General features: G+C 43.5%; 1 protein-coding gene across 1 annotated transcript in view; it reads right to left on the bottom strand.

Annotated features, from left to right (window-relative positions):
• Positions 1 to 3,404: 3,404 nt before the first annotated feature.
• KIF26B (kinesin family member 26B) overlaps positions 3,405 to 15,333 on the bottom strand; it is an 807,257-nt gene continuing 795,328 nt past the window's right edge. The window contains exons 13-15 of the mRNA XM_006871272.1: positions 8,954 to 9,156; positions 8,372 to 8,522; positions 3,405 to 3,553 (exon numbers count right to left, since the gene is read on the bottom strand). Of these exons, the coding sequence (XP_006871334.1) occupies positions 3,405 to 3,553; positions 8,372 to 8,522; positions 8,954 to 9,156 (503 nt within the window). The remainder of the gene's footprint in view (positions 3,554 to 8,371; positions 8,523 to 8,953; positions 9,157 to 15,333) is intronic.

Raw genomic sequence — 15,333 nt, forward strand, 5'->3', positions numbered from 1 at the left:
TAGGAATGGGATGTCCAGGATAAAGCCAATGGCTGCTCCCTCACAGCATGAAACACCATCAGGAAGTGCAATCTGGATCTCTTATTTTATTTTGGGGATCTTATTTTTGCTCTACTGCTAATGATTCTACCTCAAATTGAACTGTTCTGTACTGGGGGTGGTGGGGGTAATGGTACATTTCAGACTGGAAATTAGAGAGTTCACAGCTAAATGCTAATTGCAAATAAACATCGATCCTTTCGTCTGTGAATAATGCACTAGAAATTGGTTCCTTGTCATTCCCTTTGCCTTTGTGGGCTGTCACCAAAACCAAAAGAAGATTTCAAAGAGTCTCACTGCTGGCTGTGGTACGGAGCATTATTCCGCTAATACCAATGAAATTCTTCAGGGGGTTGGCCAGGTCGGCAGTAGTATGGCCAAATTATAGGGCAGGCCAGGACAAGCACATAGCACAGAATCTATGCTTGTCATATTTTTAAAATTAGTATTTGATAAGTTAATATATTTGTGGCTTATTTAGGTAAAAAGAAAACAGAAAAAAACAGAAATGGACAATGTGTATGCAAAATTGTTCTCCTAAACCATGGCCCACAGAATCCCATGCTTTTGCTCCGTGATGCCACCCACATTAGCAGCTTGGCCAGGCAATCTGACTTCATGCAACCCTACAGTTGCTATAAGTGGATAAAAGTGGGCTTAGATAAGGGGCCAGTAGAAGGCTTGACTAGGAAAAACCACATTGATTTTGGTCTAGAATCTCTGTAGGCTCTGTCACTAGGTCTGATTCAGGGAAAGGCACCCGGCTCTGAAGCTGAAGGACTTTAGAATCAGTGCAACCGGGCAGCCCACAGTCAGGGAAGCATGTGGCAAAGGCAAACACTGGGTCCTGATTAAGTGAATCAACTGCCAACAAAAATCAGAAGACTCACTTTGAAAATGCCAGAAAAATCCCCAAATTAAAAGCTTTTCATGAAGCAATATATTTCAAATTAGCAACCAGAAGGAATGCCAAATAGCAAACTGAAACTCAAAAGATGAGCATCTTTTGGGACTCAGGAACTTTCATGAATGTTGCTGTTAAGCAAGTCCATCCACACAGTGCTGGGAGGCCAGGCTGAATGAACCCAGAACCCTGGGGATGTCCCGCAGAATGTGACTGAGGTCGAGGAGCTGAGATGATATACCTATGAAACTCGGGAAATGGGCCATCCCAGAGTAACTTTTTGTTATAAGTTAACCCCTGTAACTAGCACATTTAGGTGTATCTTCTGTGTGCAATGCTCTGTCCTGACTACTAAGGAATGACTACTGTGATGCTCATGAGGTGTCAGCAACTAGTTACTGAGTTCAGTGAGCCCCGCTGAGTGTTGGGTTGGATGTACTGGGATCCGTATGATCAGAGGCACACTGGCAGAGAGATGCAAAGAGTCACCTTCTGTGGTGGGTTAGTTAGCAGGGACTAGCTCTCCTGAAAAGGCTCATGAAAATCTGCTGCATTTGAGGGGAAAACTGAATAGTACTCATGTGCAAATCCCTTTTACTTCTAGGAGAGAGCCTGAGCTAGAAGACAGGGGGCTCCTGACTCTGAGCTGCCACTACTACTCCACAACTGTCATCAGACAAGTCCCTTGATCACTCTGATATCGCAGACTCCTAGTGAGTCTTCCTCTAGTCCTGATACTACATTCTTCCCCATATAATCCAGCCTTGGGTTTCTACCACTAGCACGAGTCCAATAATCCCTTAGGGGGCTGTTGTAGGGATGGGTTCATCTAACTTTGAGTATACAGTCGAAAGCCTTAGAGAGCTCAGAACTACATCATGCTGGCAAAGTAGAGGGTCAGTAAAACCAGGGAGACCCTCAGGAGTTGGATTGGCACAAGAGCTATAATAGTGAGCTCACATACCAAGACACATGGGGATGGGGCAGTAGTGGACAGCACTTCATTCTGTTCTGTGTAAGGTTGCCAGGAGTCAGAACCAATGGATAGACACAAACAACAAAAAGAACCATCTATCCATATTCACTAAACTCTGTGCTCTGCTCCAAGACACTGTCCTCTGCAGGCTTATGGGATAAATTGATAAGTAACTTTGCTCTGATATTGGATGCCAAGCATGAAGATGGACAGCCTTGGGCATTCTGGGGGTGGGAACTGACTTTTTACTCCTCAGCAAGACTCTAGATAACAGAAAAGTGTACTCCAATTGTGGTCCCAAGACCCAATCTTACCCTAAACTAATCTGATCGAAGTCTCTGAGTGTATGTAAGCCTGAGATGCTCTCTAAGCTGGGACATTTCCAGCTTTGATCAATGCACGAAGCTAGAAAACAAAAACGTATGGTTCAGTTGGAATGTTTTAAGTTTTCAGTCAAGAGTCATTAGAATAAAAATGAATACGAAACATATTCTGAGTGCCTTGGAAACCCTAGATTAGTGGGGAAAGAAGCCAGTACGTGTGTCAAGACTTGGAAGGGGAAGTGGGAACAGAACAGCCCACCAATATGGATCATATAGGGCCCCATTCATACGAGATACCATTTCCCTTCAAGACCCATGCCCTTTCTCCTCTTGAGCTCTCAGGAGCTCAGGCTCACCTCTCCCTGATTGGTCCTCTAAGTCTGTCCCTGGCTGTGCCAGCTGGGGAGGTGGCATCAAGCGACACCTGATGTTCAAAACCTTTGGGAACACCCTGGCTTGTGTGATGAAGTCTCCAGTTCCCTCTGAGTGGCCTTACAAGAAGAATCATAAAAGACGGTTAACGTTTATTCATATGCAATACTGATTAGGAAATAGTTCTACAAACACAATGTACTTAGAAACGGCAAGTCAGAAATAGGATAAAACACCAAGAGAAAGTGAGCTGTAAATACAATGCAAAAAAATGTGTTTTTCTTTTTGTTTGTTCTGTTGTTTTAATCTTGATTAGCACCATCTGTAAACAAGAAAGTATGACATAAATGTTTGAATAATAATAAAGATTTGCAAGGCACTTAATCAGTCATTCTGGGTAATTGTTTGTTGTTTTGTTTTAGCTTCCATGGCTGTCCTATGACTACCCTTTCTCATAAAGCAAGAGGAGGGTGAGGCATCTGTAGCTCACAGTTCTTATGTACAAACAAGTTCTTTAAAGTTCCTCAAAGTGCTTCTTCAGTCTCATGGGGCTTCCACATCCCTTGGGCTTTCCATCACTTTCTCCTTCCACGTGTGTTTGGTGTTTGCACCTTTCCTACAGAAAACAAAAGAAAAATCGCCTTCTGCTCAACGTTCATTCTAGACTTGCCACCAACCTTCATCCTCATTCTGTGTCTTTGAGTGCTGCCAACCCAGAGGGCTGGGACGAGCATGGCTGTCTCTGAGGTCCTGGCGTGCGAGGGGCTGGTGGGGAGGGCTTTGACTCTCCTTATCGGCGCCTGGAAGTGATGTCGAAGCAGGTGATCATCATGAGGTGGGCCTTGCAGAAGTTGACACGGTTCTCCAGGCGCTCTGTCACGCACTCCAGCGCTTCCAGGTACTCCAGGGAATCCAGTTCCAAAACCTGCTCCAAGTCAACTGCAAGAGAGGAGAAGCCTGATGGGTCTCAGAGCAAACAGGGAAAGAACGGTCTCCAAATGCTCAGCCTGGACCATGATACCCCTTTCCTGGAAGGTCTTGGTGCTAGCTCAGGCTGAAAAGGGAAGACTATTTGCTTGATTCAATTATATTGGCAGACACTTTGTTGTAATTATAATGATTGATCCTTGACATTTTATTGAGATTGTACTGAGGGATGGAATCTCTGGGTAGTACCAACAGTTAACTGACAGGTTGGAGGTTCAAGTCCATCCAGAGGTGCGACAGCAGAAAGTCCTGATGATCTTCTGAAAAATCAGCCATTGAAAACAGCCCTGCTCTGACACACATGGGGTCCCCATGAATGATGCTGAAGGAGTCCCGGTGGCACAGTGTTAAGGACTTGGCTGCTAACTAGAAATTTGGCAGTTTGAACCCACGGGAGAAAGATGTGGTGGTCTGCCTCGACAAAGATTACATCCTTATAAACCCTACTGGGCAATTCTACTGTGTCTTTTAGGGATATGTAAGTAAAAAAAAAAAGTACAGCTAGAGAATGTTTCTTGGAGGCCTAGATGGCCAAACTTCGTCTCTCATACTTCAGACATACTGTCAAGAGGGATCATGTTGACAGTACGTCTGGATATCATGTTTGGTAAGGTGGAGGGTCAGAAAAAAAGAGGAAGACTTCTGGCGAGAGGGATTGACAAAATGGCAGTATCAATGGGCTCAAGTGTGGCAATAATTGTGAGGTTGGCCCAGGATCGAGCAGTGTTTCATTCTGTTGTGCAGAGGGTTGCTATGAGTCAGTACCGACTCAAAGGCACCTAACAACAACAACAAGTCAAAATTGAATCAATGGCAAGAGTTTTTTGTTGCTGTTTATATTGAGGGATAAGGTGACTTTCTAGCTTTACCCACCTCTACACGTCTCACCCATGAAAACCCACTGCTACTGAGTTGATTCCCACCTTCCCCACAGGATTTGAGAAGGACTCTATCAGCACCATTGTTCTTTGCTAACTATAAATAAACCATCCAGCTGACTGGGGGGAAATCTGACTTCAGCAACATTTATACCTTGGTCTTGTTGTTTTTTTCTACAACACATGCATCTATGTGCCTCTCTAAGCAGGTTGAGAAACTTGACACTGTCTCTTGGTGCTTCTTAATGCACTTTCACACACGGGCATTAAGGAAATAGGATCCTGATAATTAAATTTACACTAATCATGGCTGTTACATGGCGTACAGTCCCTTCCAACTCATAGTAACCTGGTGTAGGTTCTCTGAGGAACGCCTGGTGGTCTCAAATCACCAACCTTGTGGTTAGCAGTCCAGTGATTATCCTACAACCCCACATCAGGGTTCTAAACACTCAGAAGACAAACTGAAATTTAGGAGCCAGATACTCTTTCTAAAGTTGCCTTGAGTAGCACAGCTAAGCACTTGGATGCTAACCAAACAGGCTGAAGATTCAAGTTTACCCAGCGGCACCTTGAATACTCAGCCACTGAAAACCTTATGGGGCACACTTCTATTCTGACACACATGGACTTAATACAAGTAGGAACTGCTTTGATGGTAATTGCTTATTTTTTTGTTTTGTTTTTGAGTTGGAAAACAAGTTGTGATTTAAAACCTAGAGGTCCTTCCCAGGTCAGCTTCCCTGACTTTGTCTAGTGGTGACTGGGCAAAGGGGAACAGCAGGGGACCCAGTACAGAATGGATGCCAAAGATCGTGGGCATGGCCCTTGGGTTCACAACAGGAGCTTTGTCCTTATTACCCACCTTAGCAATTTCCTTATCAGTAAAATGAGAGTAGCATTCCCTACCCACCTGAAGAGTTGCTGTGAAGAATAAAATAAAATGAGTTAACGGATGTGAACGCGATCTGAAATCTGTAATGTGCTATAGAGACAGAAGGGATTGTAACTCAATCTTTTTCCAGGTGACTTACTGAAATCTGGAAAAGGTGGGAGATATGCCCAGGGTAAGACACTTAATAAGGACTAGACCGGGGATGAAACCAAGGGTTCCCAAGTACTCGTCTACCATTTAAAACCAAAACCAAAACAAAGTGCATCACCTAAAAAGTGGTTTATCTGAATTAAAACATAAAAACAAGAAGGGCCCAACACATGTATTACTATCTTGAATCCCTGCCTGCTTATGCACCTCCCCAGGGACTAGTCAGCATGCAATGACATTGATTTTTTTCACTCTTGTTTTCAATTAATGTTGAAGAAACAATCTGTATTTCCCTTTCATCTAGCCTTCTGTTCCTTCCATTTCTCTGGATCAAACATCACTGATTTCTGACATGTACAAAGATTAAATGTCTGTGATTCAAACCCGCCAGCTGCTTCATGGGAGAAGGATGTGGCAACTTGGTTCTCAGAGAGCTTACAACCTTGGAAAAGCTAAGGAGCATTTCTACTCTATCCTATGGGGTGGCTATGAGTCAGAATGGACTCTGTGGCAGTGGGTGGGCAGTGGGCACAAAAAGAAGAAGGAAATGACTGTGGAAGGAAATAAAAACTTCTAGACACATGTACTGATGTTTATTTCAGCTAGGAAAATGTGACTTTTTAAGATGATGACAATTTTTAAGCTGTGTGGGCATAACTAGCTCTCACAAATTGAAATTCTACTGAAAATAGTGAAAATGAAGGGGAAACTGACTGAAGGGTGGCCCTCTGAATCTTGGAGTGCCTGGGGATTCATGAAAGAGTCTCTCCCTTGGCTAGGAGAGAAATAAGAATTGTGCCCATGTTTGTATATGGTCAAGTAAAAAAGAAATACATCAATTAGTTCCCACTGAGCTGACTCTGATTCCTGGTGAGCCCGTGTGTGTCAGAGTAGAACTGTGATCCATGGCTGATTTCTCAGAACCAGACTGCCAGGCCTTTCTTCTGAGTGCCTCTGGATGGTTGCACCACCAACCAGGCAAAGCCTGTTAACCCTTTGCATCACCTAGGGATTCCACCTGGTCAGGCAGTATTTGTGCATGCCTGAAGTCCACCCATAGGTGTGCCTCAACTGGAAACCCCTGCACGGGAAGATTCCCTGTCGTTGTCTAATGCAGGGCCAAAGTCCATGCATGCTGTGAACAGACACTAAGCACATGCTTCCTGATGAGAACAGTTACTCAGTGGAACTCTTGGGCGACAGTAATAATCCTGACAGCAGACACTGCACCTGCATCAGATGCCAGGCAGTGAGACGTAGGCACTGTCACTTTTCTCATTTTACACTTGGTGGTGGTGTTAAGTGACATAGCGTCAGTTCCGACCCATATTTAAGGGGATCAAAACTTGGAGTGGTTAAGCTTCTCAAAGCCAGTAAGTAGGAAAGCCAAGATCAACAAGAAATCTGCATGAGAGTGTCATGGTCACACAGCATGGAAACTCAAGCTCTGTCCTCAGGGTGTTCATCTGGACCCCTCCCCCCACAAAACCCCACTGAGGCACCAGGGGATGATGTTACCCCCTCACTCTTGTAGAAAAGGAATGTTGAACACAGACTGTTATAAGCAGCAAGACACACGTTCTGTCATTTTCTTCTTCGCCTAGTATGATTTCACCCATTATTTATAACAACGTTTTATTGTGTTGTGACAATGATATATATGTCACATGGATATCAAAACATTTGCTATTTTAACCATCTTTAAGTGTACAATTCAGTAACATGAATTGACTTCATCATGCTGTATAACCATCAACACTAGCCATTTCCAAAAGTTTTTCAACACCGTAAACACAAACTCAGTTTTTTTAAAACCAGCTTCTTTGGAGACCACACAACAAAACTTTGTTAGAAGATTAAAATGTTCTTCATTTTGATAGTTTTGTGGTTATACGGGCACAGACATTTCTCAAAATGCATCAATATGTATATTTTAAATGAATGCATTTTATTGCACATATGACATACCTCAATAAAATTAATTAAAAGGAAACAACAACAACAACAAACCCAGCTTCTTTGGAACTCAAATCTCAGCTTCCAGACCCTCCTTGTCACAGTTTGTCCCTGACTGCTACCTGTCTAGGTTGTGGCGGCCTACCTGATGTGCAGCAGAGGAACACTGAGGAGAGCGGCACAGGGAGGCAGAAAGGGGAGGAGATGGGGAGCTTACTGACAGTAATGTATCTTACTCCACATACCGAGTCTTTTAGCACTGGTCTCATACCAATGTTATATTTGGGGCAAGATTTCAGCTTTATTTTGTGGGAATACATTGGTTAGGGACAAATAAATAAGAGACAATTGAATCTGTCTTTCAAAGAGACCAAAATTGTCCTAAATTGTTATTAGATGGTTACTGTCATCCTGAGCTTGCTAAGAAATGGAAATAACCTTTTTTTTTTTTTTTTTCATTAAAAAAAATATATTTGTGAGGCTCCTCTAGGATTGCACATTCTACCCCAGTAAGCACTCTATAAATTCTGGTCTATTCCAGACTAGCTATGCAGTGAGATTTTGAGGCCTAGGAGTCAAAACCGTCTTTATTTATGTTGGAATGATCTTCTGCCACATGCTGAGGGGCAACCTCATTTTCAGGTGCTTTGGAATGATACGCACAAGGAATCACCTTGCAAGCACAATATTCTGCACTCCTCAGCTCTCCACACCCTCCGCTGGGTCACTCCCAGAAGAGCAGGGCTGTTAATTCAGTGCTACTGTTTCCTTGGGATGGGCATGACCTACGCTCAGATTCTCAAACAGTCTAGTTTTAACCCTGGCTACGAGTCCATCTGTTTAGCTGTGGGTCAGATCAGTCACAGGATGGGAATCAGCCCCAGGCCTTACATTCACTCAGCCACTTGTTGGGGTCCAGCATCAGATACTGCTTGGTCATCTCCAGCTCCTTCATCAGCCACTCGTACTTGGCCCGGACCTCAGCAATCCTCTGCTGGCGATGCTCCAGGATTTTCAGTTTTGCATTGAAGCACACGACCTCCTAGTGCAGAAAGGGGGGTGGAAATGGGGTGGGAAAGGAGAGGAAAATGACCTGTCAGCTCAAATGTAGCCAATACCACCTCTTCTCGAAAGAAACTTATAATAGGTGTAAAAGGAGCAGATCAGGGGCAAATTTGAATTTCTGCCTGGACAGTCAGCTGGGGCAACCCAACCCCAGGGTGGGAAGAAGGCAGGCCTGCTTCAAATGGAAAAAGCAGCAGGTGTTTCAAGCTAGACAAATGCTCCTCTACCTTGGGTATGAAGCCTGGAGACACACAGCTAGAAAATGCCTGAGACCACTGGCCTCTGAGCCTTTTGGACAGGAACCTCTGTGAGGCTCTCCTGCTGGAGGGAGTTACTGCTTCCCAGCTACACAAGAAGCTCGCTGCTCTGAGCCCAGCATCTGGCCCTGTGGGGAGGAGGTGGCCTCACCTTGCTGCTGCCCCCTGGTCGCCGCTGTAGTCGCTCCACATCATCAATTTCATAGACTTTAATCTCGAACGGTTCCCCCAGACCCCTCTGAGTGCTCCGGAGGGGGCCGTCCACCCAGCGGACCCCGGCACTGTTGGCAGGCTTTCTCACAGGGGAGGAAGTATCGAGGGACAATGCTGGGATGAGCCTCCGTCTCTGAGAACCTAAGAGGAGGTGAAGCCCAGAGTTTATTCCCTGAATTTCAAACTTTGACGAGAGGGTAGGGCTCTGACAAGCACGTTGGGGTCTGTGGCAGAGCTGGATTTGAAAAGCTCCAATCTCTGGCCACCCTCCTGAAGCTTAGGAAAATCCCTACCTGTACCTTTAGAACCACTTTGAAGTTCTCACCTGTGACACACACATATCCATATCCCACAATACCACATAGCTGGTGTTGAGTTGATGCTAACTCATGGTGGCCCATGTGTGTCACAGTAGAAGTGTGCTCCACAGGATTTTCAGCGGTCGATTTGTCAGAAGTACATCACCAGGTCTGTCTTCTCATGAGCTTAAACAGACTCACACTGCCAATCTCTTGTTCAGCCGTGGAGAACATTAGCTATTTGCACTACTCAGAAACTCACATGAGAAATATACATTTATACTGTTATTTGAGGTTTTCTGTCTCTCACAGAAAAATCTACTTACTAATATACACATTGTTGTTGTTAAGCACCATCGAGTTGGTTCCAACTCATAGCGACCCTGTCTAGAGTTTCTAAGCAATGGCTGGTGAGTTTGAACCACTGACCTTGTGGTCCAATGTTTTAACCCACAGCACCACACCAGGACTCACATACACACACAGTATCTCATTTAATTCTAACAGAAGTGAAAACTAAGGCATAAAGAATGTAATTAGTTTGTCCAAGGTCTCGGTATTTTCTTATTAAAATGAAACCATATGATCTTCCCTAATGGATGTATTATTAAAAATCACAGAACCTAACACACAGTTTAGATGCCTACTGGATATAAAGATCTTTTGATTGCCTGTCTTCAAGGAGCTTGTAATTGATTTGGGGAAATAACTTGGGAACTGTACATAGAAATAGCAAGCTGATTTCTAGCTTTAGGAGAAAGTCTCTAAGAAGATTATAATCAGCTGTCTACCTGCAGGACCAGCAATGGCAAGGGTCCCAGTGACCTAAGTATCAGCCTGTCCTGGTAGCCAGTGGGAGGGGTCATAGCTCTGGCTTTCTGAGAACAAGGCCTCCTCATAGGTCATCCATGTCTGAAGTGGAACTTGTCTTTTGTTTGGGGAGACCACTTATTCTGGCAGCCATCCCAACAGGAGGTTGCGCTGTCTCTCCAGCATCAGGTTCCTTGGAAGTGCAGCCAAACCTAATAAATGAAACTGATTGATGATGATACCATATGTGTCAGAGCAGAACTGACTATAGGTTATCTTTAGTGAAACAGACTGCCAGTCTTTTCTTCTGTGGTGTTGCTGGGTAGGTTTGAACCATTATATTTAGGTTACTAGATAAGAACAAACTGTCTGCACTATCCGGGGATCTTAGGAAGGGCAGCAGAGCCTGCTAAAATGCTAGGTCTTGATGCTATCTTAAATATGAGAGGACTCCAAGAGGTTTGTGGAAACATGGAAATAAAAGAAAAAAAAGTATGAACTTTATTTCTCAACATAAGTGGCCTCTATCAAAGTCAAGACATTTTTATAAGTGATAATACCAGCCATTTAGACCATCCTTAAAGAATTGAGGAGCCTGGGAATTCAGCCATGTCAACACACCTTTTTTATATTGCTAAATGAAGAAAAGTGGATCCACTTAAAGTTTTTTTTAAGGTTCAGAAACACAAAGAAGTCAGGAGGAGGCCTGATGATTAACCATTGAAACTCTCACAAAATTGCTCTTGTTTGGTGAGAGGAATGAGTAGGAAGACTGTTGTGGAGAAGGACTTTTTGGTGAAGTCTTCCTGGGTGTTTTTCTGCTAAAGGTTTCGTTAACTTCCTCAAAACACTCTCATAGTAAAGCAGATCTTATTGTTCTTTGGTTCTGAAGAAAAATCAATAAGCACACTGTAGAGTTAGCTGTGGTTTGGGGTAAGGCACAGTTTGCAATGATTTTAAGGACAACAACCAGGAGTCTCTGTGTGGCACGATAGGATCAGCACTGGACTGCGAACCACAAGTTCGGCAGTTCAAACCCACCAGCTGCTCCTTGAAAACCCTATACAGGGTCATTATGCGTCAGAAATGACTTGACTGCACTTAGCAACAACACCAGGAGTCCTGGGGTGGCACTGTAGGATAAGCACTAGACCGCAAGGTCGATGTGAACCACAAGGCAGTGGTTCAAACCCACCAGCCGCTCCACAGAAACCCACAAAGGGTTTCTGGGAGTCAGACCTGACTTGATGGTATTTAACAAGAAGTGGTTTTAGTCAGTTTTTAAATTTTGGTTTCCAGCAAAGAAGTTCTACAACTGAACTGACATCCTCCAGTTCTTGAGTTTAAAAACTGAGGTGACCTCCCTTGCCTGCCAGTTCTCATGGGGCCTTATGTAGCTTACTCAGGTGCTGATAGGGAACATTGAACTTGGTGCAGGGAAATGTGCTCAACGCTAGAGGAAGAGCAGTGCTGACCATAATGAGCCTCACAGTGCCCTCACATTTCTCTGGAGGGCCCGGGGACAGGGGTGTTGGCACACTGTGCATCATGACCACAGGAACTGGGGTAGACCCCCATGAAAATCAAGCTTCCAGAATTTATTGCCTGCTGGGAGGCTGTGGACCAGCTTGCCAGAAGCCACGGTGGAAGCGAGCCGCCTGGCAGCTGAATGGTATCCCTCCAGACTTTGCTGTCTGGTTGGGATTACATGTAATGAACTAGCCTCCTTATCCAGCAAATGGGTCAGCACTCCTTCTAAATCACTCGCCACCTCACACTCAGTCCAAACATAAGTCATGCATTAAAAAAAAACACATCACTGGTGCTGATAACTGTCAGCATAGTTTGGCTACATAAAATATCCCAGCTTGGCCTGAGAATGTGAAGCCAGTATTTTCATGAAACTTCCTACCAGGCCCCCTTCCCCTGCACAGAGTTGAATGCACTCCTTCCCTGCTCCACCCCCCCCCTCCCCCCAACTCCAGGAGTTGAAATCACCACAGGTATTAAGAGGGGACTACACATCACAGGCCACCTCACTCTGTACTAATGGACTACGTGAACATGGGCCTCCACAACCCTGAGATCAGAACTAAATGTGCCCGTCTAGCCCTTTTACCACTGCCAAGCATTCGGAAAGGGTTCACATTAGAAGAACCGAGACAGGAGTCCTGGTGTGGCACTATGGGCTAATGCGCCGGACTGCAAAGCTGTCTGAAGTGCAAAGTCAGTGGTTCAAGCTCACCAGCTGCTCCTCAGAAATCCTATACAGGGTTGCTATTGGTTGGAACTGATTGGACAGCACTTAACAACAAGTCATCATTTGCTCTAGTAACACAGTGGTTACAAATTGGGCTGCTAACCTCAAGGTCGGCAGTTTGAAACTACCAGCTGTTCCGCAGGAGAAAGATAAGGCTTTCTGTTCCCGTAAAGATTTACAGCCTCAGAAACCCTGGGGTGTTTCCTGGGGAACACACAGGAGAACTATTGAAGCACATAATGTTTGGAAATTCCCAGTGTCTGTTGTTGTTGTTAGTTGTTAGGTGCCATCGAGAGTCGGTACTGACCCACAGAAGAATGAAACACTGCTGATACTGGGCCAACCTCATTACTGCTGCCACACTTGAGTCCATCGATACTGCCACTTGGCCAATCCATCTCATTGGGGGTCTTCCTCTTTTTCTCTGATCCTCCACCTTACCAAACATGATACCCTTCTCCAGCAACTGGTCCCTCCTGACAATATGTCTGAAGTATGAGAGACAAAGTTTGGCCATCTTGGCCTCTAAGGAGCACTCTGCACTTCTTCCAAAATGGATCTATTGGTTCTTTTGGCAGCCCATGGCACTTTTAGTATTCTCCTCCAACACCATAGCTCAAAAGTATCAATTCTCCTATGGTCTTCCTTATTCACTGTCCAGCTTTCACAAGCATATGAGGTTATTGAAAATACCATGGCTTGGGTCAGGTGCACCTTTGCTCTACAATACTTTAAAAAGGTCTTGTGCAGAAGATTTGCCTAATGCAATATGTTGTTTGATTTCTTGACTGCTGCTTCCGTTAGTGTTGATAGTTGATCCAAGAATGAAGTCCTTGACAACTTTAATCTTTTCTTCGTTGATAAGAATGTTGTTTATTGGTCCAGTGGTGAGGATTTTTGTTTTCTTTACATTGAGATGTAATCCATACCGAAGCCTGTGCTCTTTGATCTTTATCAGTATATGTTTTAAGTCCTCTTCACTTTCAGCAAACAAGGTTGTATCATCTGCATATCGCAGGTTGTTAATGAGTCTTCCTCCAATCCTGATGCCATGTTTGTCTTCATATAACCCAGCTTCTTGGATTATTTGCTCAGCATACAGGTTGAATAAGTATGGTGAAAGAATACAACCTTGTCGCACACCTTTCTTAATTTTAAACCATTCGGTGTTCCCATGTTCTGTTAAAACAACTGCTTCTTGGTCCAGGTACAGATTCCTCATGAGCACAATTAAGTGTTCCGAAATAATCATACTTCGCAATGTTGTCCATAGCTTGTCATGATCCACACAATCAAAATCCTTTGCGTAGTCAATAAAGCACAGGTAAACATCTTTCTGATATTCTCTGCTTTCAACCAAGATCCATTAGACATCAGCAATGATATCCCTCGTTTCATGGCCTCTTCTCTGTCAATGTTTACTTGCAGCTATTTCTGTATTACCTTTAACAAAACTTTACTGCCATGGGATATCAGAGTGATTGTCCTATGATTTCTGCATTCTGTTGGGTTACCTCTCTTTGGAATGGGCACAAATATGCATCTCTTCCAATCAGTCGGCCAGATTATTTAGCAGAGATGAGTGAGTGCCTCCTGTGCCACCTCAATTTCTTGAAAGATTTCCATTTTTCTTCCATCAATTCCTGGTACCTTGTTCTTTGCCAATTCTTTCAATGCACCCTGGACTTCCTCCTTTAGTATCATTGGCTCTTGATCACATGCTACCTCTTGAAACAGATGAACATTAACCGTTTCCTTTTGATACAGTGACTCTGTGTATTCCTTCCATCTTCTCTTGATGCTTTCTGCATCATTCAATAATCTGCCCAGAGATTTCTGTGTATTCCATCTGGTGAGGTCCATTTGTTATGTTGCTGTTGTTAAGTGTCATCAAGTTGGTTCCAACTCATAGCAACTCTCTATAGGGTTTCCAAGGAAACTGCAAACCCTGCAGTTCAAACTGACCTTATACTCGAGTATTTATCTGATAGTGCCACACTATCCATTTGTATAACTGAAGTTTATGTTGTTTAAAAAAGGTATTTGTGATCAATATGTCATTGGACTTTCAAAATCCCGTAATTTGTATCTTCAAGGTCATATTTTCCAACTACTGATCGTTCCTTTTGGTTTGCAACTTTCACATTCCAATCACCAGTGATTATCAATGCATCTTGATTGAATATTTGATCAAAATCAGACTGAATAAGTTAGTAGAATTCTTCAATTATATTATCACTGACACTAGTGGTTGGTGCATAAATTTGAATAATTCATAATAATTTATGAATAAACTAGTCATTCTTGTAGGCATATGCATATTATCCTATCACAGATAGTACTGTATTTGAAAACAGAACTTGAAATGCCCTTTTTTTATGATGAATGTGACGTGATTTATCTTTGTCATTCCCCACATAGTAGTAAGCCATGTGATTATCAGAATCAAAATGACCAATGCCATTTTCAGCTCACTAATGCCTAGGATTAGTGTTAGTGTTCCACTTCACTTTTGATGATTTACAATTTTCCTAGATTCACACTTCGTATATTCCAGTTTCAATTATTAATGGATGTTTGCAGCTGTTTCTTCTCATTTTGAGTTGTGAAACATCAGCAAATGAAGGTCCCAAAAGCTTTGTTCCATCTATTTCATTAAGGTCAACTCTACTATGAGGAGACAATTCTTCTTCAGTCAAATGTGGAGTGTCTTCAAACCTGCATTGTTCATCTTCCAGCACTATATCAGACAATGTTTCACTGCTACTTATAAAGATTTCAGTGGTTAACCATTCAGAAATGGCCTGCCTCTCCTTCTTCCTAGTCTGTCTTAATCTGTAAACTTTGTTGAAATCTGTCCAGCATCGGTGACCCTGTTGTTGTTGATGTTAGGTGCCACTCAGTCAGTTCCAATTCACAATGAATTGTGAATTGGATGCCTAACAGACT

The sequence above is a fragment of the Chrysochloris asiatica genome, unplaced genomic scaffold, assembly GCF_000296735.1.
Source record: "Chrysochloris asiatica unplaced genomic scaffold, ChrAsi1.0 scaffold00165, whole genome shotgun sequence".
In the NCBI taxonomy this organism is placed as follows: domain Eukaryota; kingdom Metazoa; phylum Chordata; class Mammalia; order Afrosoricida; family Chrysochloridae; genus Chrysochloris; species Chrysochloris asiatica.